Below are 24,938 nucleotides of genomic sequence, written 5' to 3' on the forward strand. Positions count from 1 at the left end.
ACCTCCCCTTGGCAAGCGGGAGAGCCAGCCTGGAAAGCCTCACCCGAGGCTTCATCATCTCCAGAAGCACAATAGCCCTTTAACGATAATTACAGGCTTTCCGGCAGCTTTGTTGTTCGGTGGGGCTGGGACGGTTTTGGTAGCAATAGGTGCTGTTTAAGTACTCGAAAGAATGGCACTTAGCAGATGTCTTGGGGTAAATGGTAGGTTAAGCCATATCGAGAGCACCGGCGGAATGAGCGCTAATTTACGCTCACATGATTCAATTTGCATGGTTAATTCTATTTAAAGCAAACATCCAGCACCCGCTGGAGCTCCGAGAGAGCCATCGCTCTCATTTTGTCTTCTCTGCAACACTTTGGAGAACAAAATGGTCGGGATAATAGAACTAATGAACATTTATGTGCCGCGGGTGGGAACTTCCATAAACACGTTCCCCCGAGAAGCATCGGCCGTACCTGCACAAAGCTGCCCACTGCAGACACAGCCACAATGATGGGGTTAAATGAGTGCCCTTCAGCCATAGCCATCGCTCCATCAGTCTGAACACGCTGCAGATGGGGCTGCTCCCACCAGCCCACAGGGTTCTCACTGCCTGTCACACACCAACAGCACCCAGCCTCCTGCAAGAAGGGACCGAGAAGACAATAAACCCTCCCTCTTGCACCTGCAAGCCAAGACATGCATCTTTCACTATAGTTTAGTCATGTGGGTAGCAATACATGGAATTGAACCATCTCTGATTTGTTACTAATCAGGATTCTGGAAAATTCCTCATAGCACCATGGCTCTTTGCCATCTGGGTGTTGCTTGACCTGTTCTGCACCACCTGGGATTTCCCCCTCCAGACTGATGCTGGGAGGATGGAAGGCAGTGACTGCGTTTGCTTTTTAGCATCAATATTGCTTCTTAGCTGAATAATAGCAGTTCTTCATCACAGTGCTTCGAGTTCTGCGGGCAGCAGAAGGCCTCTGAACGCCCTGGATGAGCAGGAAAGCATAAATTACCTTGGAGATAATAAGCCCAATGTAAACAGTATTTACAGCTCATTAGAGCGGTGATGCTGTGCACGCAGGGCAACGCGCACAGCCAGGAGCCGGAAGAGGAACGTGTTTGCCCGTTATTCCCTTCCAGCCTGGGAAAGGGGATAGCGGAACATTGGAAGAGGCTCCCAGGTGCTGTCCTACAGGCTAGTCACCCAGCACAGGTTGTGCTTTTCCTCTCAGAGGGCCGAGGAGAGGCACTGCGTCACACCGGCAGCCCGAGCCCAGGCGTGATTTGGGAATTACAGGCGTCGAGCCCTCAAAAGCAAGGATCAGAGGAAATATTTCACAAACAACCAACGGGGCTGAAATCTTTCCAACTGAGAACAAATTTGCAAGACTCCAAGCTGGCGTCTGGGCTGTTTGTGAGCAGTGAAAGGAACCAAATGCAACAAATGAATTGCTCGCTGCAGAGCGGCTCAAGAAACTACCCAGTAATACCAACCTCCTGCAAATTGCTAGGTAACTACGCTGAGCAGAGCCAAAAATAAGCCCTCCTGTGACTTGTGCTGACAGTGTTTGGAAGAGTGAAATAACAGCGTTTCAGCACGGTACGGTATGGGCTCTGCAGAGCAGCACCAAACAGCTCCATCAGTGGCACCAAGGGATGGGTGGGCAACATACCCATCAATCCCCGACAGCTCCAGGCTTCTTTGGGGTGGGAATGGGGAAGAATGATACATGGACATTTGGGATAATGGCAAAAAAAGGAGCTCTTGGGGTCCTTCCTGCTGGAGGGACCCCTGCCCCACCCCACAGCTTCCAGCCCATGCACCCCCCTTGCACTGACTGGTGGCAAATCCTTCAGGAACACAGTGTTCACCAGGGATATAAATAATAACACCCAGCCATCTCCCAGGTACTTCTTGAGAAATGTCGTATTGTTGCCATGGAAGTTTAGGAAATATCCTGATTAAATCAAGAAGGCACCATAAATTGCCGAAGTTGGAATTCTCCGGGATGAAAAAAGAAGCAATTTTGTACCCTGTCAGCAGAATGTAAATGAACGGGCTGGATGAATTAGTGCACGATAAACTCTTTAACAGTGAAGTTACAATTTAAAGCAGCAGCAAGAGCCCGGGAATGATTTAAGATTTATAAAAACAAAGAAGTAGCAGCACGCTATCTAACACCATTCAGTTACGGCCTGCACCGTTATCCATCAGCATCTTCTACACCTTGTGGGATCAGACATCTTTGTTCCACAGTGCCAAGAGGGTTGTGTTCCCAATGCCTCCTGGTTCACTGCGCCTGGCATGGGACCATGACACTGCCCCAGTCCTGCAGCCCCAGTTTGGCTTCTGGCAGAGGTTTTTGCCGAGCTGTGCATTGACCAGGGATGAGCAGACATTTAGATGGGAAAGGCGCTGGGATGGACCTGGAGAAGAGCATCCACTTCACCAGGCACTACTGTGAGCACAAAGGGGCTCCCTGCAAAGGCAGAGCCAGGAGATGCTCAGCTGGGAACATCCCTCCCACAAGTCCCTGCCTGTCCCCAGTTTGGGGCTGAGCCCCCAGCACATCCCTGTGCGCAGCCCAGAGGTTTCCCTGTAATTGCTTCGTGCAGCTTTACCAGTGCCATGCGATTCCCCCGGTGCCTCCTGCTCCGCATAATGGGATTAGCCACAGCGCCCAACCAGCTCCGAATAGCAGTTGGCTCGGGTTTGCTTTCGGTAACCACAATGACTCTGATGATCCGAGAGATGAAGGCTGCTCGGTGGAGATAAAGGGGTTGATGGCTGCATCATCCAAGTCCCTGATCCTTTACTTGTGCTGCAGAGGTGGGAACACCGCGTGCTGCAGGACAGATTCCCACTGCTCCAACAACGAGGCTCTGCAGGGGCTGATCTGGCCTTGCCTCGGATGCTATTCTGGGAAGCTGGCAGAGCACCATCCAGCTCCACTGTTCCTCCCACAGGCCTGGCAGGGTCGGGGCTGCGGATGCTCCGGAGGTCCCACATCCCAGCCCAGATAAAAAGCACAGCCCATGGCTGAGCTTCTGCATTTCCTGTGGAGAAAGGCACCGTGTCCTCTATGAGGAGCTCGGCAACGCCACCATGGCAGCAGCCAGCAGTGCGGCAGGATGGAGATTAGTCACAGAAGAAACCCTGCCTCTGATCTGGTGGCTGAACAGAACTGGTAGAGGCACCACCACCATGCAGGAGTGTAGCTGGGAGGTTTGTGGATGCCTCTTTGCACCCTCACACAGGTTTGGGCTCCTTGCACTTGGGGATATTCCCAGTCCACCCCACTGCATGGTGCTGTGGGGTGGGTTACTCAGCAGAAGGGATGCAGAACATCTCCCCATCACTTGGCATTCCGCATGCAGCCTCTTCAGCTCTGCCACTGCAGAACCAGCAGCACAGCGGGTGGTCTCACTCAGGGCCAGAGGTGATGACAACAGCGCTGAAATACAGCCACAACCATTTGATCATCCCCCTCATCTCTCATCCCTGAGAGCGCCGGATGCTCTAATGAGGCTCCTCCAGGGCTGTTCAAGGCAAACATCCCCCCTTTCCCTGAGCTGGCCTCCACACCAACCCAGCCTCCTCTGCAGGGAGCCGGGCACGCCGCAGCTTCTCACACCAGTCACTTACTGGTAAACGGCCACACAGAGCCAGTTTCACACTTGTCCTGGAGGGTCTCGTCCTCCACTGCAGCTGCTGCCTCTGCTCCTGCTGCCATCAGTCAGTCCCACAAGCCCCAGCCCCCAGAGCTGCCCAGTCCCCCCAGTCCCCAGCCCTGGATGCTGGTGGGAAAGCTGCTCCTGCAGCAGCACGGAGCACAAGCGATGCCGTGAGTCAGTAATTGCAGAACTCAATTTTAGATAGCGCTGCAAATGTGCCTATTAACATCCGCTCGCATCTCCTCCGAGTGATTTACCTGTTTCATTTTATTCACTGAATTAAACACAAAAATAGCAGGATCAGTGCAGGCCACTGCTATCGACCTGCGAGGAGCGAGCGCATCCATCACTCCTCCAACCCATCGCCCTCCTCGCTCCGGGCAGCATCAGCAACAGAATGAGCTGCCTGCCCTAGGCAGGTCACGGGCTGTGGATGGGACATTGTGTTCCATGGGTGCCTGTCTGCCTCCCAGAGAGCCAGACACCACCAGGAGTGGTTATTTGAAGAACAAGACACTTTATTGTCCCATTTGTGACATCTCTTATAGCATGCCTGGGACATTAAAGTTCTTCTAAATCATTGCTGGGTATAATATTTTGCCACTGATACAGCACATAATATTCATGTTTGATACTTGCCTGTTATCTAATGGTACTCTGTAAAATTACGGTGACACAAATGCTTACCACCCTTATTGAATGGAAAAATCAAATTAAAGATGAAGTGTCATCGATTTTGTTACGGGCTCCAAGGTGCCAGGGAGTCAATTGACCTCTCTTGAAAAAACAAGGTGGTAGAGATGTTTCTGTTGCTTTTTATCACCTTTCTCGTGCTTATGGTAGTTTCTCTGGGGGTTATTTCCTGCCTACCTATGTTATTGTTGGTTCTCTTCTGTAAAGGCACAACACAACCAGAGTGCTACAACTTGTGGGCAAAATAGGACAATTCTCCCCAGAAAGATGAGGACAAAGATGGCAAGGACCATCCACAAATGCACACTCTAGGGTGGAAAAACCCGGCAAGCAGTTTGCAGAACCACAGCTCGTTCCCCATGCTTCGCACAGAGCTCTGGATCTCAGCCCCAAGGCACCAGGATGAGCACCTGCAGTATCCAGTGGATCCCTGAGCCCTGCTTCACGCTGCGTGGTGTACAAAGCTAAACCCATGCTAAGGCATCGCTAAGCCCTGGAAGTGGAAACTGCTGCTACCACTTCCAACTCTCTCACAGAGCCCAGGAACAGCCTCCTACATGAGAACACTCTTAGCAAAGTAACGATGCAGGAAATTCATGACAAAACGCAACAAGAAGGGTAACTTTGTCATCAGGACCTGCGCCCCTTGACAGCCAAACTTTCCTCTTATTACAGATGGAAAACGGGTTTTTTCCTCATGAACGGCCTGAGGCTCTACAAATTTGATTAAAGATGGAACAACTGCTGGAGGACTCATGCGTATCGAGAGCAGGCGCATTGTGCCATTGAGCTGAGTGCCAGCACCTACCTGCAGGCACAGCCTGTGACTGGGAGCTGTGTGCTGATGCCATGGCATGATTGGAGCTCCAAGGAGGAAAAGCAGCTTCACACCATGCAACCAGAACCATACAGCCTAGAGCAAACCACTGAGACAGCCTCCACCTGCATTCCCCATCACACTGCTCTCCATCCTCCTACCTTTCATCACCCTTCCTCGCCTCTTGGGACTGGAGCCGGTCCTGCTTCACGCTCTCATCTTGTGGAGCATCTGGAGAGGAGGTGGAGTCCTTGCGGGTGCCTCCTGCAATAAAAGGGTCACCTCTGAATCTGATGATGCCAGCACAAATGTCTCGAGCACCCAACTTTGGCTCCGTGTTGTTTCCTTCTCCAGGCTCCCATCCCCAGCATGCAGAATGAGACTGCTCCCTCATTAAATGGAGGGCAGCTTTATCACCGTTGATTGCATTAACCTAATAATACCTGCATCAGGCAATCAAAAAAAGAGACTGGAAGGTTTTCTGTTTGTTTGGTTTTTTAAATAAAGGCTCGGTCCATGGAGTATTGATTAGATTAGAGGATTAAATTAAGCAGTGACTCAATCAAGTGCAAAGGGAGTCTATATGCAGAACACCAACGACAAAGGCCACACAAAGAGAATTCAGAGAGCTTTGGAGCCCAGCAAAGACAAAGCCCACACCATGGAGAAGAGCAGGGTGCAACACAGCCAAGAGGTAGAGCATCCTTCACGCCACTACAGCCCATCATACACACCAATACAGCTTCCTGCCATCAGACAGAGGGAATCCAGAGGAAACCCTGCACTTCTGATGCAGCCCCTTTTCTCCCTGCAGTTAACTCCACACACAGCTTTATCCCATTTCCCCCCTGCATTTCCAAGATCCTTCCCTGTGGATGGATTTTCTTTGACTTCCCTACTGGGGAGGACCCGGGTGCAGGTTTCCATGGGGCACTGCTCACATGGGGCACAGGGAGGCTGCACGTCACGGCTCCAGATCCCTGTGATCCTGGGAATGTGGGAGTCCATGCGCACCTTCCATGGGGTGTCATTATAAGCTGTTAAAGTGATTTCTCAGTGGTGATACTGAGAAACTGTTGCTTCTATTTTTCCTCACTCTCTGAGCAAATTCTGATCCCACAGCAGAGATGAAACCTGCACCGTGAGGGATGCAGGAAGCTGCTTGTTGTGGTTATCAGCTTCTCCTCTCCTCCAGGCTGGGTCAGCTTTACTTGGACTGAAATTGTCACCAGAAGACAAAAAAAGATCATCTTTAAGCTGGTTGAGGTTGGCAGATCCCAGCTGAAGTTAATGAACTGATTTTAGCTTACATCACCCAAGTACCTCACTGGAAACTGTCATAGCCAGGCTAAGAAATGATCCAGGAACTTATTTTTCCTGATAAAACCAAGATCGAGGGGCTTTTTTTTGAGGTCTGTAATGAAATAAATATTGATGCCTCTTTGCTTTACAGAAGCCTGGGAAGGATGCACAAGGCAGCAGCCCAGGCTCTCCAGCGCTTCCCACCCTGGCCAAGGCGCAATCTCAGCTCTCCCACAGCATCATTCATGGAAGGGCTGGGTTTAGAAATTCCCTTGGGCTGCCCAGCGGCTTCTTGGTTATTCCCAAGGGAGACAGTGCTCACACAATGCCACATCAGCACTTGGGACTCCCAGGAGCTCCAGGACCCCAGCTCAGCAGGCTCCCAGACACTGAACCAAGAGGCAGAGGAGCACCAGCAGCCCGGTGATGTGAAGGAGATGGATGTCTGCGGAATGAGGCCGAGCAGGTTAGCTCAGTGCTGGTGCATTCTCCGTGCTGCTGTGGGAAATAAATGCATCTGACAGGCAGCAGGCGATGGCAGCCAAGTCTCTGGAGCAGCCGGGATTCCCTATCACACAAATGAAGATTAGCAATAGGCCAGAGGCTGACATGGCACTGCCTGGGGCCAGTGCTGCTCTGCAGACCACGAGCACTGTCCCTGTGCCAATCTCCTGGTGCAGAGAGCTGATGAGCATCACGGTGCTGCTCATCCCGGGTTCCTGCGGTGCCACTGAGAGAAGCACTCAGCAAAGAGCTCGGGGACACGCTGTGCTCCACAGCCATTCCGACTCAGGCCCACATCCATAATTAGGAAGCTGCTTGTGTTTTCAGTGCAGTAACCCCTAAGTCGCCTGCTCCGATGAACCTGCTCCCTGTGTCAGGGAGGGCACGGGGTGAAACAGGCAGAGGACAAGGAGCCAAGAGCATCCTCCAGAAGTGATTCTCTTGGGCCGGGCTGCAGGCAGCTGGTGACACAAAACCAGCCTGGGTCACATCTCTTTCTGTGCCTCTTCCAGCAACACCACATTCCCCTTTTAATACAGACCCCCGTTTACAGTCCTGTTGCCTGGCCTGGAACCACATTCCTTTTTACCATGATTTGAAAGGAGAATGATGTTTTACACAAACTTCCCATTTTAGTTTCGAGGGTATTAAGAAATGAAACATTAATGGAATGGAAAAAACGAGCGGAGCGTTCAGCTACTATTTACCAAATTGTTCCTGTTCATCTCCAGGAGAGGAGGAAGAAATAGGAGCAAGAATAAATCTGTACCTAGAAACATACCATTTCTCCAGTGCATGCATGGCTGACAGCCGCTAAGTACGAAGGGATAAATATTTTATGTACTTTAATTTCCTCATCTACGAGCTTGATGTTCTGAGCCTCTCTTTGCTTTATTTTGCTACTTCATAAATGTTAAAAGCGTTTATCCTCTTATTCTTTCCAACACAAGGAAGACTTTTGCCAGTCTCTGCTCCTGTTCCATTTGCTTTCATCTCTCTATTAGCATAGCAGAATAGCGCATCACCTGCAGGTTTCTCCCTTCAGTAATTCCTCCTTTCTGTTGTTTTCCTCCTTCCTTTGGTTGCATTCTTATCACCTGCACTCCCGTCTCTGGATTATTCAGGAGCCACGGTGTTTGCATGTGTTTTGTCCCAGCTGCTCATTGAACCCTACAGCCTATTGAGAGGCAGCTTGGCTTTTTCCTGTGTTTATTTCGTTTCCCTTTTTGTGATTGTCTCCTTTCCCTTGCTATGCCATCCCATTTTTTCCCCCCTCCATTCTCCAGCTCCCACATCTCCTGCATGCCGTGGCCATGGATGCTGGGCTGTCTCATCTTTCACTCTGCCTTTTATCCACCCTGTATTGGTCCTTCTTTCAAAGAAAAAATAGCTTCTGAAACATTCCCACTTCCATATTCCTTCAGGAAGAGATAGCATCATTCACATCAGCTCCCATGGCCAAGAGCTGCTGTTGGGAGCATCCCACCAGTTAGGAATGCTGGACATCACTGGGCTGCAGCTTTCCTTTCAGCTGCCCCATAGCCTCAAAGAGCTTCAGGCAGCTCTGCAACGCCACAGCAATATAAAGGCAAAAAACCTCCCTGCAATTAAAAGGTTTAATCCTTCCTAAATGGGGCAGTAGCAGGAAAAAAGGGCCAATGGGTGAGGATGGATGTCACCACGCTGAGTGACAAGGGAAAGCAATAATAGAGAACAGAGAAAGGGGGGCATGAATGTGGATTAATCGCAGGCAGAGCTCAATAGGAAGGTTTCAAGGTGGGGTAAGATAAGTGGAAATCTGTCCCAAACTGGGTAATTGTCAGGAATTTGGGGTATTACCGGCGCCGCCTGCGTGCGGGAGCTCCGGGGCTGCATTAGCCTTTCCTGGCCATTTGCTAAATTTATTCTTCTGCAGTTCCTAACGAAATTCAAAGCTCATCATCACCCAGTGGGTTATTTCCATTTGTCTGCTTTAGAAGTGGGTTTAGAAAGCCTCAGATACTTTTAATTAGCTTTAAATTTCTCAGCTCCTTCCCTCAACCTGTGATTACTGCTCAGCAGAACCGGGGCTGTTGCCTTCCCTCCCTCCTCAGGGCTAAAAAATCCCAGTTTTCACCACACCAGCCGTTGCTTCGGAGAAACCTGCAGTTGTGAGGCTGGTTCTTGAGGTGCCTTTTCTTTGCCCATCACAGCCTAACGGGACTGGAGCTCGGGATGCAGGGAATGCTCTGCTCCTCCACAAACCCCTCCTCACAGGCAGCTGGGGGGGGGTATTTCTGGAGACCTTTCCCCACCTCCCAGGTAGCAAAAGCAGAATTCCAGCAGCACTCAGTGAACCTGTTCACCAGCAACTGGCACATCACAGCCTGGACCACTGCTACAGCCTGTCCCTGCCCTCACTCAACCCAGCCAAGACCCCAGCGCATCCCACTCCCACCTGCTGGTGCTCTGGGATTCAGAGGCTCATCTGAAGCAAGCCCATTCATTTTAATGGAATCATGGAATTCCAGGGATGGGGCAGCCACAGCTTCTCTGGGCACCCTGTGCCAGCGCCTCAGCACCCTCACAGGGAAGAGCTTCTGCCTAAGAGCTCAGCTCAGTCTCTCCTCGGGCAGGTTCAAGCCATTCCCCTTGGCCTGTCCGTACAGGCCCTTGTCCCAAGCCCCTCTCCAGGTTTCCTGCAGCCCCTTTAGGCACTGGTGCTGCTCTAAGGTCTCCCCTTCAGGAGCCTTCTCTTCTCCAGTCTGACCCAGCCCAGCTCTCTCAGCCTTGATTCCCAGCCCCAGTCAACAAGAGCTTTGGGCATATCAGAGGCACCAGGACTCACAGAGCATCCCTTGAGCAGCGCACCCCCCTCCGTTCACACATGTACCAACCCCTGCGTGTGCCCAGCACGTGTCCATCCAACACCATCACGGTCTGCATGGGATTAAGCTCCAAGATGCCTGGCAGTGCTCGTCACTGAGGCAAGCCCTGACACCGGGAACTGGCTCGAATTCCAGGAGCTGCGCGTGCCTTTGTGCCAACCTGCGAGCGCTGTCAATGTGCAGGAACAGTCAAATCCGATTACTATGGGAAATATGCAGGGAGGGGAGCATGGTGTGAGCTGACACACTGTGTTACGGTGCTATCCTGGGCTTCACTGCTTTCTGACTGTTATAAATCCCACAGCAGTAAAGAAAGAGATACATATCCAAGGGTTATTATTGCCATAAGCCCTTCCTCTTGAAACAGATTTGTCATGAGAGTTCTAGATATGAAGTTTCCCTGCAAATGAACAGGCCCTTTCATGGGGGGAGGGGGGTTTGCATCCTCTCTGTCCTGTGGGAAAAGGTAAAACCAGTCCAGCTTTATTCACACCAAGCCCTCCTGCACACAGACACTGGTACCATTGGTGCTCACACCCAAAGCAATAGCCAGGGAGCTGAGCACAGCCATGCAGGCTCTGGGACAAGCACGGGTGAGGAGGAGGCTCCCCTTGCATTTACCAGCAGTGGAAGGGGGACAGAGAAAAGGACAAGAAGCAGCACCAGCATCTTCCAGGGGACCCATAAAGAAGCAGAACTAAAGCCAGGGCAGGCTGCTGAGATGTGCACTAAGCCCCATGTCCCCACCCCTCCCAAAGCCAGGCCAATTAATGATCCGTATTAATAATCCTGACCCAGAAAACCCAGACAGGAGCTGCAATCAGAGCAAGATCTCCACAGGGGCAGCCCTGCAAGCTTGATTTCATGGCATGCAAGGGGCAGGTCTCACTGCCAGTCAGTTTGCACAGTCCTTCCCTTAACCATGGGCTGCAGGATGAGGGACGGTAGCTTAAAGAGCACTCCCAGATCCTCTGAGGCAAGTCACATCACTGACATGTTTGATAATAAGAGTTAATTACCCCTTTATTGCACTGAGCCACCACAAACGGGAGAGTGCACCCAATTCTCCATGATACATTTACAGATAGTGATGGTAAGCAGAGGAGACAAGAGGCACCATGCTCGTCAAGGCAGGGAGCAGCACATCCCTCCTCAGAAGGGCCTTGGGCACTGCTGTCAAAGCAATAACAGCAACCACAGAGCAATTTGCTACCCTAGAACAAATGATACCTGCTAATGTAAAGGCATTTCACTTCCCCTCCGAGTAATTACCTTTCTGAGTCTTGTAAAAGGGCTGTTGAAGACTTGTTTATCCAAGCAATAAGCAGTGCATCTTCTCTTCCGCTCCCGAGCATGGTGACAGAGCATAACCAGCCCCATGCCTCAGACAAAATGCTGCAGAGCTGCCCAAAGGGGGGTTTTAAAGCCTGAGGCCTGATTACCAAAGTGGAAAAACCTGTTTATAGCTCAAAAAAAACATGGAGAAATCAGTGCAGATCAGCCCCAATGGGCTCAGTCTGGCAGAGCTGGTGGCAGATCCAAGTTTGTGTTAAGTAGACACATCCTGTATTTGCTTCTAGTGTTTCTGGGTGCCGCATGACTCTGCAGGATCTCCCTTTGGGAGATGAGGAGGAACCCTAAAACCCACCCAGATGCTAACATGAATGCATGTGGAGTTACTAAACCTGTGAACAGCCATGTGGGTGTGAGAGACGTGATGCAGGAGGGCAGATGCACCTCGTTTGGTTCGGGAGGGCTCATTTAAGGGCAAACAGACTAAAATCTATCTCTCAGTGGGGAAAAAGTACTGAGAAAAGGTAAAAAATAGAGCTCTGTAAAAAGAGAGCAGCCAAAAAGCTGCTGTATGGAAAAGGGATGGAAAAACCAGCCGGGGCACTGAGGTCATGACAGGGATGAGCAGCACACAAGGGTGGGTTTGTCCATTGGATCTGTGCTCTGCTTTGAGACTTTAAAATCTCTTTAACATGAGAGGAGCAGTCCCTTCTGAGAGCAGGCTTTGATTGACCCAGCATTTCCAAAGAGGAACGTGGTGGAAGGCCAGGAACAGTTCCCTCTTCACGGTCAGCTCCTTGGCAGAGCTGTGTCATGTGCATGTGCACCCAAAGGTGCTCTTAACCCCAGAGGAGGAGGGGAATGGGGCTGATGCAGGGTGAGCACCCAGCAAAGGGCAGCTGGGAGCAAAGGGTTTAAGGGTTTCCCTCCCCAGTGAGGAGGAATTTGTTCCTCCGGAAAGGTTAAGGACGAGGAGGGAGAGCTTCAAAGTTCCTCCCGAAGCCACCGAAGCAGAATTTTAATGGGGAAGCAAACAAAAATATGAAAGTGAATAGAACAAACAGGAATAAATAATTCATGAGGATGAAAGGGAAGAAAGGGAAGTTAACCGAAACAAAGGGAACCATGCGCTTCCCACAGCTGAGGTAGCTTGATCAAAGCTCTCGTGAAACCAAAGCCGAAGGCTGAGCACCCTGCTGCGGGATGAACACTGCGGCTTTGATAGCGCGCTGCGGGCGGCCACGGGTGCGCATTGGGTGCTCCTCGGCCCATGGGCAGCCTGGGCTTGGGGTGCTCCTTCCCATGGGCATCATCCGGGATGCACCGCAGCTCTGGGGAATGCAGGGGGAAGCCAGTCAGGTGTATGGTACCCATGGAGAGCTGCTGCTTCATAGAATCATAGAAGGGTTAGGGTTGGAAAGGACCTTAAGATCATCCAGTTCCAACCCCCCTTCCATAGGCAGGGACACCTCACACTAAACCATGGCACCCAAGGCCTCGTCCAGCCTGGCCTTGCACACTGCCAGGGATGGAGCATTCACAACCTCCTTGGGCAACCCATTCCAGTGCCTCAGCACCCTAACAGGAAAGAATTTCCTCCTTATATCCAATCTAAACTTCCCCTGTTTCAGTTTTAACCCATTACCCCTTGTCCTGTCACTACAGTCCCTAATGAAGAGTTTCCCCGACACCTTCTTTGATACCCCCCACAATAAACTTGACTGTTGTCAAAATCAAGACAACTCCCCCCTGCATCCCAAGGGGATGCTGGTGTCCAGTGATGCTAGCAGCATCTGGGCTCGGCCCTGCTGGGTGGTTTTGGGAGGCTGCTCCTTCCACCAACGGAGAAATACTGCAGCACTAAACTCAATGTCCAAGTTTCCAGTGCCCCTGGGGTGCTGCACAGCAGCATCTCACTTACAGTAACTCCCTTTTATGTATCACCTCCCTACCTCTGCTGCCTCAGGAAAACCTTGTGCCATGCTCCAGGATCCAGCAATGGCACTTGGGGCTGCTGTGACCAGTGGCAAGAGGCACCTTCACCCCTCACTGCCCTCCTGGTGAGTGAGTCACCCCAATACATCACTGCTCCCTGCCGCTTGCCTTCCAGTCCCCCTCCGCTGGGTAAATGAAAGACAAACTACGCTGGGCCCAGGCAAACGGCTTCTCCTTAAATATTTTAGAGCCATTAACCTCTCGCAGCGCCCGGCGCCATCCAGCAGGTAATTGAAATGGCTCTGCCTAAGCAGAATTTTTGTGAGATCAATTATTTACTTCCAGCAGAAGGGTCTGGCTTCAGGCTTCTTTATGATGCAGCTGTTGCTACCACCAGCTTCCTCAGCCGTGTTTATTCCCAAGCAGATAAAAGCTGGCTGATTGGAGATAAAGTTCTTGATTTTTCCAAAGTGCCGCATTGATCTTGTTGGCCACACTTGGAAATTGGGAGGCAATGGTTTCATTACGCTGTTGTCTTCCCTCTGTTGCTGTTCTGCAAATAAGCTACGCACAGCGAGCAGCCTAAAACTGGGGAAAGGAGCCGGTATGGAGATGGGAAAACCCGCTTTGCCAAGCAGATCCCGAACCAGCCACAGCCAAAGGATTCCATCCTAGAGCTGCTCCCCTTTGGGAAGCGCCGGTGTCTGCCTCAGAAGGAGCAGGGAAGTTAAACCAGATCTTTCTTTTCATTAAGAATACAATTACTAAGGAAAGGCTAAAGGCAAAGGGGGGAAATGCATCAATAAGAGGAGACAATGTGGGACTCAAGGAGCGTGGCTTGCCCACAGCAGCTGGCACAGGAGGGCACAAGTGCTGCTGCCCTCAGCGAGTTCACCGTGCTGCAAACCAGCTGGATTTGACCGTATAAATGGTCTTATTCAAAGCAGAGAATTAAGGTAATAACAGTTCTCCAGGAAGAAAAAGGAGTTCAATTTCAAAGCCAAATTAAACAAAGCTTCCAATTAGAGCAGATGACGTTCCCAGTGAGCCGAGCGGCCTCTTCTCCTGAGCTTCGTTTTTCCAGTTGTCTCTATTTTGTCACTGTGGTTGCTCCAAGGTGGCAATTCCTCAGGAACTGGCAGATATTGACCCAGGATGCGGGTTCACGATTGGCTTTTCCTCTCTGACACCAAAGCCTCCCATCACTCACACAGGGCCGGTGCCTGCCTGGGCTCCCAACGGCTGGCACAGCCCCATCCCCATGGAACATCCCGATCCCTGCAGCACAGCCCAGGCAGCTCCTCGCACATCGCAGTGCTTGGTTTGCTCATGGTGTTGTTCAGCCGCATCCTTGCCTGAGCATCTCCATGGCATCTCCTCATGGCATCTCCCTGCCTGTACCCCATCGCTCTGCACGCACAAAGGCCAGATCTGCATTATTAAAGGAGACCCGAATGGGATATTGGGTAGGTGTAGATGAAAAGATTGATTTTGTGCTTGCAGGAAATAGCCCAATTAAGAAGATCTAATGGAAACGTGACCCTTTATCCCCACTTTATCTTATATACCAGGAGCTAATATTCAACTCTTCCAATGGAGGAGAAAATCTGATCATTTTTCTTCTTGTTTCCCCTCTCGCTGCGTGCTGCGAGACAGACTTGCTGAGCATGAAGAAATTCACCTCAAGCACACCTGACCTCCTGACTGATATATTGCTGCAAAGTGCAGGCAGGGAGAAAGTGGGATGGGAAAAAGCAGATCCGCTACAGCAAGGAAGCCCTGGTGCTGGTTCCTCCTTCTCTGCCTTCAGTCTCCTGCACACTGCCATTGCTCCCCTTAAACAAGGCAAAGCGAGGCATGCTGGTGTAAGTGGAGAGTTATCACCTCGCCTGCTGATCCCTGACTAGTTTGCTCATTGATTTCTCTCCGGACTACACGACAGAGATGCCACTTCCCAGTAAAGGAGGACTCTCCTGAGAGCCGATCCGTCCTCCTGACGTGACATGAATAGAGGTTCCAATAATGGGCAGTGTCGGGGGGAAACTGTCACCACACCAAGGGAGAGAAGACAAGATGATGGCTTTAATATGGACCTTTAAGGAACTCCTCTCGCTGGGGAATAGCGTGGAGCTGACAGCCGGCAGCTCCAATGAACTGCCCAGCCTGCATCCAGAGGCTCCTCATCCCAAATCACTGCGTGTTTCAGGGCTCCCGCTCATCAATCCCAAATCCTTCTGTATTAAACCAGCTCTGGAAGGGCTGTTGCAGAGTCAGCTGGCTCGAGGCTTTCCGAGTGCCAGCATTCTCGGGGGGAGCAGGGACACTGACACCTCCAGGGAATGGTTTTGGGGCTGCTTGTGCTGCTTTGGAAGAGATCAGAGGGAAAGATGGCAAAGGGGGGGTGGAGGCTACTTTCCCTTCCCAGCCCCAAAACTAGGAGAAGGGCACCAGGTGCTGGAAAAGGGTTTTACCATAGAATACCAGAGAAGTTTGGGTTGGAAGGGACCTTAAAGCTCCTCCAGCTCCAACCCCTGCCATGGGCAGGGACCCCTTCCACTGGAGCAGCTTGCTGCAAGCCCCTGTGTCCAACCTGGCCTTGAGCACTGCCAGGGATGGGGCAGCCACAGCTTCCTTGGGCACCCTGTCCAGGCTCTGCCTGTGTTCTCATAGGGATAATGCAATTCCTGGTCCCATTTGTGCATGCAGGAGAGCCTGCCCTGCCCTTCAGACAGCACTGTGCAGTGCATTATTCCCAGCTGGATCAGGGGCCTGGAGGGCTCCAGCTCCTGTTCTCAGTAGTGCTGCGAAGCCCAGGGTGCTCCAGCTGTGCAGGGCCCATCTCTTCACAGGTTAATTATGTCAGAGGACTTCACTCATTGAAATCCCCACTCTGGCAGCTCATCCGGATGGAACCCTCCGGCTCCACACAAGTGACTTGCACCATGTCCCAGTGGCACAGTCATGGCTGTGAGCTGGGGAATGCTGGAGGCTGCTGCTACCTGGGACACAGATGGCATCCTCAGAATCAGCTGGTTTAATTTCTCCTCATTTGACAGAGCAAATCCATGCCGGGAGCTTCACATCTTCAGCAGAGACAAGCAGAGGTTTCTGTCTCCAACTGCAGTGCACGCTGTGGCCTCGGCTCCATCCCGTTCTGCTCCATTCCCAGGGGCATCTCCGGGATGCAGGAGCCAGGACCCTTCCCAGGAGGATGGCCCCGGTGTGTGTGTGTGGTATTGCCCTCTCCTGGGAGGAAACAGAACTTCGTGCAGCAGCTCTGTGCGAGCAGGCAATGAAAGTCCCCATCTGATCCGACCCCGGCACTGGCACAGCGGCCACTGGAAGGGCTGACAGCCACCTCCATGGAGCAGCAGTAACGTGCATCCCAACAGGAGCAGCACCTGAGTGGCCTTGGCTTTGGACATGCTATGGATGCTTTGCTCATGCTGCCTCAATGCTGTCGTTGCACACAAGGTGCATGCTGCGGTTGCACGCTGCAGCCACTAACCCAACCCCATCCTTGTCTTGGGGATGTCTCCCTCGCATGGCTTCTCTGCTGATAAAGGTGATTTGCAATTAGTTCAATAGCAGGTTATCTTCTCTATGCACAAAGTGGGCTTTGCACAGGACTTCTGAAATAAATATTGGAGAGAATAACCAGGGGCTGATATAATAGAGCCATCTCCTCCATATTTCACTTCTTCTACTGCAGGAGAAGGGTATAAAATACGTTTATAGTCCCACTTAGAGCCATCCCTTGGAGTGGCTCCTTTGGGCAAATTACACTGATGATCAGTGAGGATAAATCACACTTCCCCCCCACCGCAGTCAATAAAGCCCTGTGCTGTCTTGGGATGCTTAAAGCATAAACAGGGGCCGGAGCCCAGCTTAAATCCAATCTGGATCTGGCAGCAGGGAAAGCTGAAGCGATGCGAGCTGTATTGATTCCCAGGCTTTGCACTGGAAACGCTGGAAACCTCTAAAAGACAAATGTGTTCGGAGGAGATTTGGAAAGGGTAGACCTGAAAGCAATAAATATGCCTCATAAAAAAGGTTAAACGTGTTACTTGCATCTGTGGGTAGCAAACCAGGTTAGAGCCCGGCATGGAGGGATGACTGGCAGAGCAGAGCATGGCTGGAATATGGAAATTCCTGCTAAAAGATGATGATGGATAGCCCTGAAAGCGAAATGGAAGAAATCATTGAACTCCGGAGCCGCTTTCCCAATGTCCTTAGAAGCAGCTAAGCTCCAGGCGTGATAGTTCTGAAGATGCAGCCAGGGCTGCTCATCGCTGGTGGTGTGGGGTGGCAGCAGCCGCCTGCTTGGGAGGCTGAGGTGAGATGTGAAGGGACGAGATGCCCCCCCCATGCTGGAGCAGGGGCAGGTACAAACCCCTTGGCTGTGTTTGATATCCTGTGGGTAAAGGTGTGGAGTCGCTGTTAAAGCGCTGGCAGCCTGTTGCCATCCATCAAAAGTCACTGCCTCGCAATTAAGCCATCTCGATGTGCCAAGGTCTCTCCTGCGCTCCATCATCCTCGCCTTCTCTGAAATGCTAATGGCATTAACGTATTTATCATTAACAAATCTATCCCGTTTGAGAACTGGATGAAACTGCTGAGTCCTAACACCTCATTTATAACGCTGGAGCCTGAGGATGCTGTCAGATTATAAATGTGCAGCTCACATCCAGGGGTGAATGGCACATGGCTCTTTGGGAAGCTCACAGTGATGGGTACAAGGGGTTCGGGGAGCTCAGGAAAAGGCGGAAGAGTGGCTGGCAAAGCCTCGTGCTTCAGCAGGGAATCAAGCTGTGCTGGATTAGTGACACGCTGGGGCTTAATCAGGAGGCAGGTAGGAGCATGAACAGTTTCCCATGGATGTGCCTGATGTACCATTGCCACGGTGCCAGAAGTCTGAAGTCCAGGGTTTGCAGAGCAGCACAGACGTTTCCCAGCGCCTGAAGGCACTCACAGCACCAAGATGCTGCTGGGATCACTGGGATGAGCAGACACGGCCGCAGGGATGGGGCTGGTTTCACCATTCAAGCTCCTGTGAGAAGCTTCCCTCCTCGCATCGGGATGCAGCGGGGCACAGGGCTGTGAAGGGGTTACAGCAGGCTGGCAGGACTATCATCATGGTTATTATTGTGCAGAAATATTAAGACAATGAGGAATAAACACTGCATCTATTTATAGCAATTCTAGGGAGATCTCGCTCGAGCCATAAACCCACTTAATTGCAAATCTGCACAGATGTTTCCTTTGAATCTGAAAAGTGATTAATAAATAAATTAGAGTAATGCTTGTTTTGGCTGAAATATAATAATAAATAATGTCTATGGCGCTTAGTTACCAAAACATCCTCAGCACTATGTGACAAATCAGACACATGCTAAATGACTAAAACATATGAGATGGAAACAATGAACACCAGGCTCAAGCCATAAATAAACTCAACAGCAAAGCACCAGTGTGGAGGTGCAATGAAGCCCTGTGCCCAGTTCGGGTCTGGCACTGGTGGTACTGGTCCATTGGGTCCCATGGCATGGCCAATCTCCCTTTCCATACCTCAAGCCAGTGTATTCATTGTGTTGCTGTGTTGACTTAATTCATGCATAATTCAAACTATACATATATAATTCCAGGGTAAACACAGATATAACTTTGCTGTTGACTATTCCTGGACCCAGTTACTGTACAAATATACCTTGGGTTTTAACGGTGCTATAAAGGTGGGACCATCAGAAATTCCTGGTGTAGGGCTTTTGCAAAGTTCCTGGTGAATCCATTTGGGTTTCCACTGAAACAGGAGCTTTTGCTTTAATTTATATTGTAATGAAAGCTTGTAACTGTGCTGTATCATAAACACAAACAGAGCAATCTTATCAAAATTTCATCTTTATCTATTTTGGGGAGAAATAGCCCTGTCTGCCTAATTGAAGCATCTGTCATTCTGACATTAAATAGTGCAGCCATGGCTCTTTTATTATATTTCCTTGCATTTCTCATACACTGTTAAATTGAAATAACACTGCTGGCTAGGAGATAAAGGGAGATAATAGGTACTTTATAATGAGCAGAAAGGAGGATTCATCTTCACTCGGAGCTCAGAATTGCTTTATCTTTGTTTTGGTGTTGTGATTTCGTTACCCTAAAGGGGGGATTCTGCTGCTCAGCTTTCCCAGCCCTCCAAGAGCATTTACCCGTGCGCGAAGAGGCGCGAGTGCCAAGCAGCTGCTCATCAGCATCCGAGGCGGCGAGGTTCCTAATGTGCTGCTCCTTGTTTCGGCAAGCTGGGGTTTAAAAGCAGGATTAAAGCATGAAATTCATTTTAGCTGGTGCCGCTCATGCCGAGAAGGAGCCGGGGCTCATCAGTTCAGCCTCAGCTCTGCATGGAGTGAAGAAGTGGATATGAAGGGGTTTGGGACCCAGGAGAGTCCCTCTCTGGCTGCCAGGGTCACGTATGGTTTGGGTTGGAAGGGCCCTCAAAGAGCATCTGCTTGCAATCCCCACAGCATGCTGCCTGCTCGGCGCTCTGGACCAACACTTGTCACCTCTCAGCAGCAGGATGTGACTGCTTGGGGCTGCCCAAAGGAGGAGGATGCTCGTTCCCCAGCAATGCCTTTGCTGCGATGCAACGGAGCCACATGAAATTGAACCGTGCAGTGATTTCCCCATGGGGATTCCTGTAATTAAATTCCATGCAAAATGAAGCAATTACCAAAACACAGGCACCATGTGGCTGTGATAACATCAGCATCAGAGGCTTCCCAGGTAGCTGGTGGGAGCTGTAGGATGCTCCCCTCAGACCCTGCCCCAGGATATGGGTGTCCTGGTCCAGTCAGGTTTGCTTTGTGTGGCCCCCCTAACCTCTGCCATGCTTCCCAGGCTTCCCACTAGATCCCTGTGGCTCCAGCTGCTGGACCCCCATGGCATAGGATGGGCTCTGCCAGTGCACAAAGGGAGGTGTGGGGAAGGAAACGATGCTCAGGGAGGTGAAGGAAGAGCTGGAGCTTGGAGCTAAACCACAAGGCACCTAATTGAGATTTCCCTGAAACCTACTGGAAATAATTAAAATTGACTTCTAATACTTTACAAACTAATTAAGAGTATCGGACTGGATAACCACAGTGAAGAATAAGTGGCATTTAATTGGGATAAACTGAATTGTAATTGGAAATAAGCACAGCCCAGAACAGTATCCAGTGTGCCAGGGGAGGCTATGGGCCAGCCCTGTAGCATCCACATAAGAGGGTGAGTGATCCCTGGCCAGGGCTGCTGGAGGTGCTGGGAATGCTGCAGGTATCCAGGCACTGAAGATGCTGAACCCCTCTGGAAGTGCCCACACACCAAACTCCACTCCTGGAGCCAGATCTGCTTTATCAGCCCCAGCTCCTGCCTGCTGGGTTATTTATCTAAGCTTTAATAACAGCACCCTTCCCTTCCCTTCCCTTCCCACAGCCTCAAACCACCCCGGTGCTGCCTCGCCTGCTTCTCATTCTCCTCAATGAGATAGGAACAAATTAACTGGATACGGGAGCTGCCGGGCCTTTGTTCTCCCTCATCTGCTCCACTCATTACTTTGAGGAGCCCTATTTTCCTTTTCTTTACTGCTTTCTTTTCCCGAACAATGGGCTCTGAATGTATTCAAGCAATTCTTTTATCATTCACTTCTGCAGCGCTTTACGCTCTCCACCTGAACAGTTGGCATTGCTGCTGATGGAAACTTTCTTGCTGACTGCTGGAATCTGAAGTTTATTCTTGCAGTGACCGATTAGCTCCATAACCTCCGGTTTCATTCCCCCCACCCTTCAGATTTAACAGCTACCACTGATAAACACCACCCATCCCTCCTGCTCCCTTGTCTCCTGCACCCTCAGTGAACCCACGAGGCCGGATGGGAAAGGAGATGAAGAAAAAGACATCAACCATGGGTGATGATGGGCACTGCCCCACTGTTTGTGGCTCTGGATCAGTGGTGACAACACCAGGCTGTGCCCAGGCGAGCGGCCTCTCAGGAGCCCAAAGGCAATAGTTCAGCATCAGTTTCTAGCTCTTGCTCTGAATTATTCAGTGAAGTGGTTTGGGACCGGTCTTGGGTCCCAGGAGTTTTTAAATCACTCCTGCACTGGAAGAAGGAAAAGGAATGGATTTATCTTGCAGTTAGAGAAGCACCCCCTCAGCTGTGCAGGCGTCAAACCCTGGTCTGTTGGGTTGCTCTGGATCCTGTAAGGAGCCCTCAGCAAAGCTTTTCAATGCATTTAGTGAGATTGAGCAAGGATGGAACAAGCAGAAACTGATCTGCATGGGGGAATCTCCCTGCCTTACACAGCCTGGCCAGCTTTGACACAGCAAAGACACGAGTCCCTGCGTGAGCTTCTCTTTTCTGGCTTTCTTTGGCCAAGTGGCATCTTCCCACCATCTGCAGCATTGCCGCTGTCCAGGCTCCTCACCGGCTCCTGCATGTGGAGGGTTTGGTTTTCCAAAGATCTCCAGGTATTTCCCAGCTGGAGCAAAAGACATGGTTTATGCTTCAGCAGAGGCACCAAGCTGCTCGTGCTTTCCTATCCCTTTCATAAGGGAAGCTTTATCTGACTGCTCGATGGATTTTCCAGTTAAAATAATTGGTGGTTTACGCTGTAGGCTTCAATAAAAATGTAAACACAAACAGGAAAGGCGGCGGCAGAGATGGATTTTCTGGCTTTTGCTCCCTGGGCTGGGCGGGCAGGTCTCCATTTCCCTCTAAGGAACAACGCAGTGTCCACAGAGTGTTTCAAAGCCCTCCTGCTGAGCCATGGTGCTGGGGAGCTGCAGGGGTGACAGCGCCTGATGCAGCAGCGCCTTGCTCTGATGGGGATGGTTTGGCTCCCTCCGTGCTCCTCGGCATCGCTCCTGCCCTGCCCCTGCTCTACTCATTTGGAAAGTAAGGGGATGATTCACATGAGCGGGGTGAGCAGCTCGTTTCCATGATGGCCACGGCCCTAGAACAGAGTAACTCGCTTGCCTTGGTGGAAGAGTTTATGAAAGGATGGGTTTGAGTCCCTGCATGACAGTATTTTGCCTCATCAGTGGCAGTGTTACTGATGGGTGAAGCCAATAAAGTCTCAAGAGAATATAACCCCTTCCAAAACAACCCATGGACATCCCCGGCCTGATTGCGTTTGCATCAGTGCAAATCAAATTGCTCCCAAGGGATGCAAATGGCACCAGGATGGGCACAGTAGCCAGCTCTCGGGTTGAAAATGAATGGATTTCCTCCATCCCTAGAAAAGGAGCAGTTAATATTCCCTTGAAAGCTCCTTGTGGAAACACAATTCCCAGTTCAAACACCACCTCAATACGTGGTACTCACCGTGCTGGTGCCTCCCTCCGTCCCTGGGTGACTGCACTAACAGCAGGCTCCTGCTGGCAGCGGTGGAAGGAAGCACTGTATGGTTTTCTCTACTCCCTCCTCCATTTAGATGGATTAATTGACCTTTAAAAATGTACCCAGAAAATAAATGACCTAATAAAATGAATTATCCTCTTCCACACAGTGCTCGAAATCCACTGAAACTTGAGAGGAGACTAATGAAACATTGAAAGCATTGAAGAAACCACTAATGAAAGAAATAAACCTAATAAAGAACAATTGATCAGTCATTTGGAAGAACTGCAAAGCTTGGGGCAAAAGGCTCAGCCCAGCCATGGGTGCAGGGAGGGTGTTAGGGATGCTGAGCCAGCTCCTAGATCCCATGGGCACCAGTGGCAACTATGGCTGCACAGCATGGAAGGAAAATATCCCAAGACCTGCACCCAAACCATAGCATCCCACATCACAGAACCCAAACCACTGCATCCTAAATCACTTCATCCCAAACCGCTGTATCCCAGATATCTGCATCGCAAATCACAGCACCAAACTGCTGCATTCCAAATCACTGCATCCAAAATCACTGTGCCCCATCCCTGACTCTTAAGCTGGAGCAATTTGGTGCTTCATTTTTGGCAACCACAGAGCTTTTATTTTACTGAATAAAACCCATTCCTTAATTTTTTATGGGGTCGTGGTGGAGCAGAGCAATGGCTGTGTATCCTTCCCTCCCCTCCCAGTTTGGCTCACAGGGATATTGTTCCCTGGGTGGGAAATAAAGGTGGAAGTGCCTGTGCTGAATTTACAGCTCACAATAAGCAGGGTTTCATCAACAGCCCTCTGACAAATTATTTCTATTGTCAGCCTCTTGCTGCCTGGAGCTGGAGCAATTCAGTGAAACCATAATTGTGTCACCTATTGACTGGACCCGGCGATGCCGGAGCCACCGCTGGGCAGCTCCGCTTCGGGAGTGGAAGGAAACCACGTTTGCCTTGCCAAGGAAAACCTGGAGGTGAGGAGGGAAGAGCTGGGGAGAAGATGCAGAACCTGGATCCGGCCAGAACAGCCCCTCTGGCAGTGCCTGTGCAAAGGAAACTCCTGGCACCTCCACAAGACTGCGGTGGGAAGAGCACGTGGCGCTACCGGCGCACGCCGCTGCGATGGATGGACATGGATTTCCATATTTATTAAAGAGTTATTAGGAATTCTGCAGAATAAAGGCACGCTGGAGCCCTCATTAATAATCCCACATTGAGACCTGAATCTGCGGCGTGCGCTGCAATTGTTGAAACAAGGGGACTTGTTTTACAATACAAATAGGATGTTCCCCGGCGATGATGCCATCCATAATTCCATATTAAAAAGTGTCACGCGAAGCCCGCGCTCATTACTCAAACTCCGTTTCTCTCCTTTGTTTGTTTGTTCTTCCAGCACAAAACAATTCAACCTCCACAGTTTATTTTAAGCAAATCAGGTTTTGCACAGTTCCATTTCCATTGTGTATGTCCTTGCAGGAGCTGCTGGAGGTGTGGGTGTTGTCAGCAAATCAATGCATCCTGATTGGACTATTTACCTAATGGTATTTGCAGCAGTAAATGGGTAACACAACCCACCTGAGTGTCAACATGGTCAGGGTCAGGTTGGACAGGGCTTGGTGCAAGCTGCTCTAGTGGAAGGTGTCCCTGCCCATGGCAGGGGTTGGAACTGGATGAGCTTTAAGGTCCCTTCAGTCTTGGCTTGTACAATTCTCCCCCTGTATGCTGAAATGGGGCAGAAGATGCTGGGAACCCTGGCCTTAGCGCTGCTCCAGGCACCATGCTGATCACCTCCTCAGCCTGGTTTTCTCCTCTTCGTAGTCACAGTGACTGAGAGATTAGCTAGAGGTGAAGAGAATATTAAACCTTCAATAAAGTCCTTCAGACTGACACCACCTCTGGGCTCTGATCCTGCCTGTGCATTAACTTAGCCTGGAATTCATGTTTTATAAGACTTGCAAGATCTGTAGTGGGCTGAGAGGAAAAAAGATCAGGCTCTTGTGCAGTCACCGGCATCCCAGAACAGAGGTGCAGGGGATCAAGCAAACCTGGCACTGGGGATGCAGCCATGTCCATCAGGGAATGCTGCCTGCAGAGCAAACCTCACCAGGAGGTGCCATGCTCCATCCCAGTGCCTGCCAGCCCCTGTAAATGAACACTTTCCATCAGCTGGGGCTTCTGCTGGGCAGATCCATGGCCTGTTTGCACAAGAGCAGTGGCTGAAGGTGTCAGGAAGCAGCGGATTGTTCCCCATAACTCCAGCCCTCGCTGATCCCACTCAGCTGCACTGGCACATGATGTATCTGGTTAATAACAGCGGGATGGAAGCTGATGTTCATTGATACCTCTTGACATCCCAGCTCCCAACACCTCCGTGGTGACTCCAGTGACTGTGTACAGCGCCTTGTGAGAGGCATCTTGGGAACAGCACCTTGCCAGGCACCACAGCACAGAACCGTGGTCCCACAGCC

General features: G+C 50.8%; 1 protein-coding gene and 1 long non-coding RNA gene across 2 annotated transcripts in view; one reads left to right on the forward strand and one right to left on the reverse strand.

The window, feature by feature from the left end:
- Positions 1-528: 528 nt before the first annotated feature.
- On the reverse strand, positions 529-11,245 carry LOC133211269 (uncharacterized). The gene is made up of 3 exons (XR_009725166.1): positions 11,125-11,245; positions 5,341-5,443; positions 529-980 (listed from the first exon to the last, which is right to left on the reverse strand). It is a non-coding gene; the product is annotated as an uncharacterized LOC133211269 (long non-coding RNA).
- A 12,121-nt stretch (positions 11,246-23,366) lies between these two features.
- The window catches only part of CUNH1orf174 (chromosome unknown C1orf174 homolog), a 32,768-nt gene continuing 31,196 nt past the window's right edge, over positions 23,367-24,938 (forward strand). The window contains exon 1 of the mRNA XM_061351706.1: positions 23,367-23,444. Coding sequence (XP_061207690.1) covers positions 23,367-23,444 — 78 coding nt within the window. The remainder of the gene's footprint in view (positions 23,445-24,938) is intronic.

The sequence above is a fragment of the Neopsephotus bourkii genome, unplaced genomic scaffold (genome assembly GCF_033783945.1).
Source record: "Neopsephotus bourkii isolate Nb327-2 ecotype Australia unplaced genomic scaffold, CSIRO-AGI_Nbou_v1 NB_593, whole genome shotgun sequence".
Taxonomy (NCBI): Eukaryota; Metazoa; Chordata; class Aves; order Psittaciformes; family Psittacidae; genus Neopsephotus; species Neopsephotus bourkii.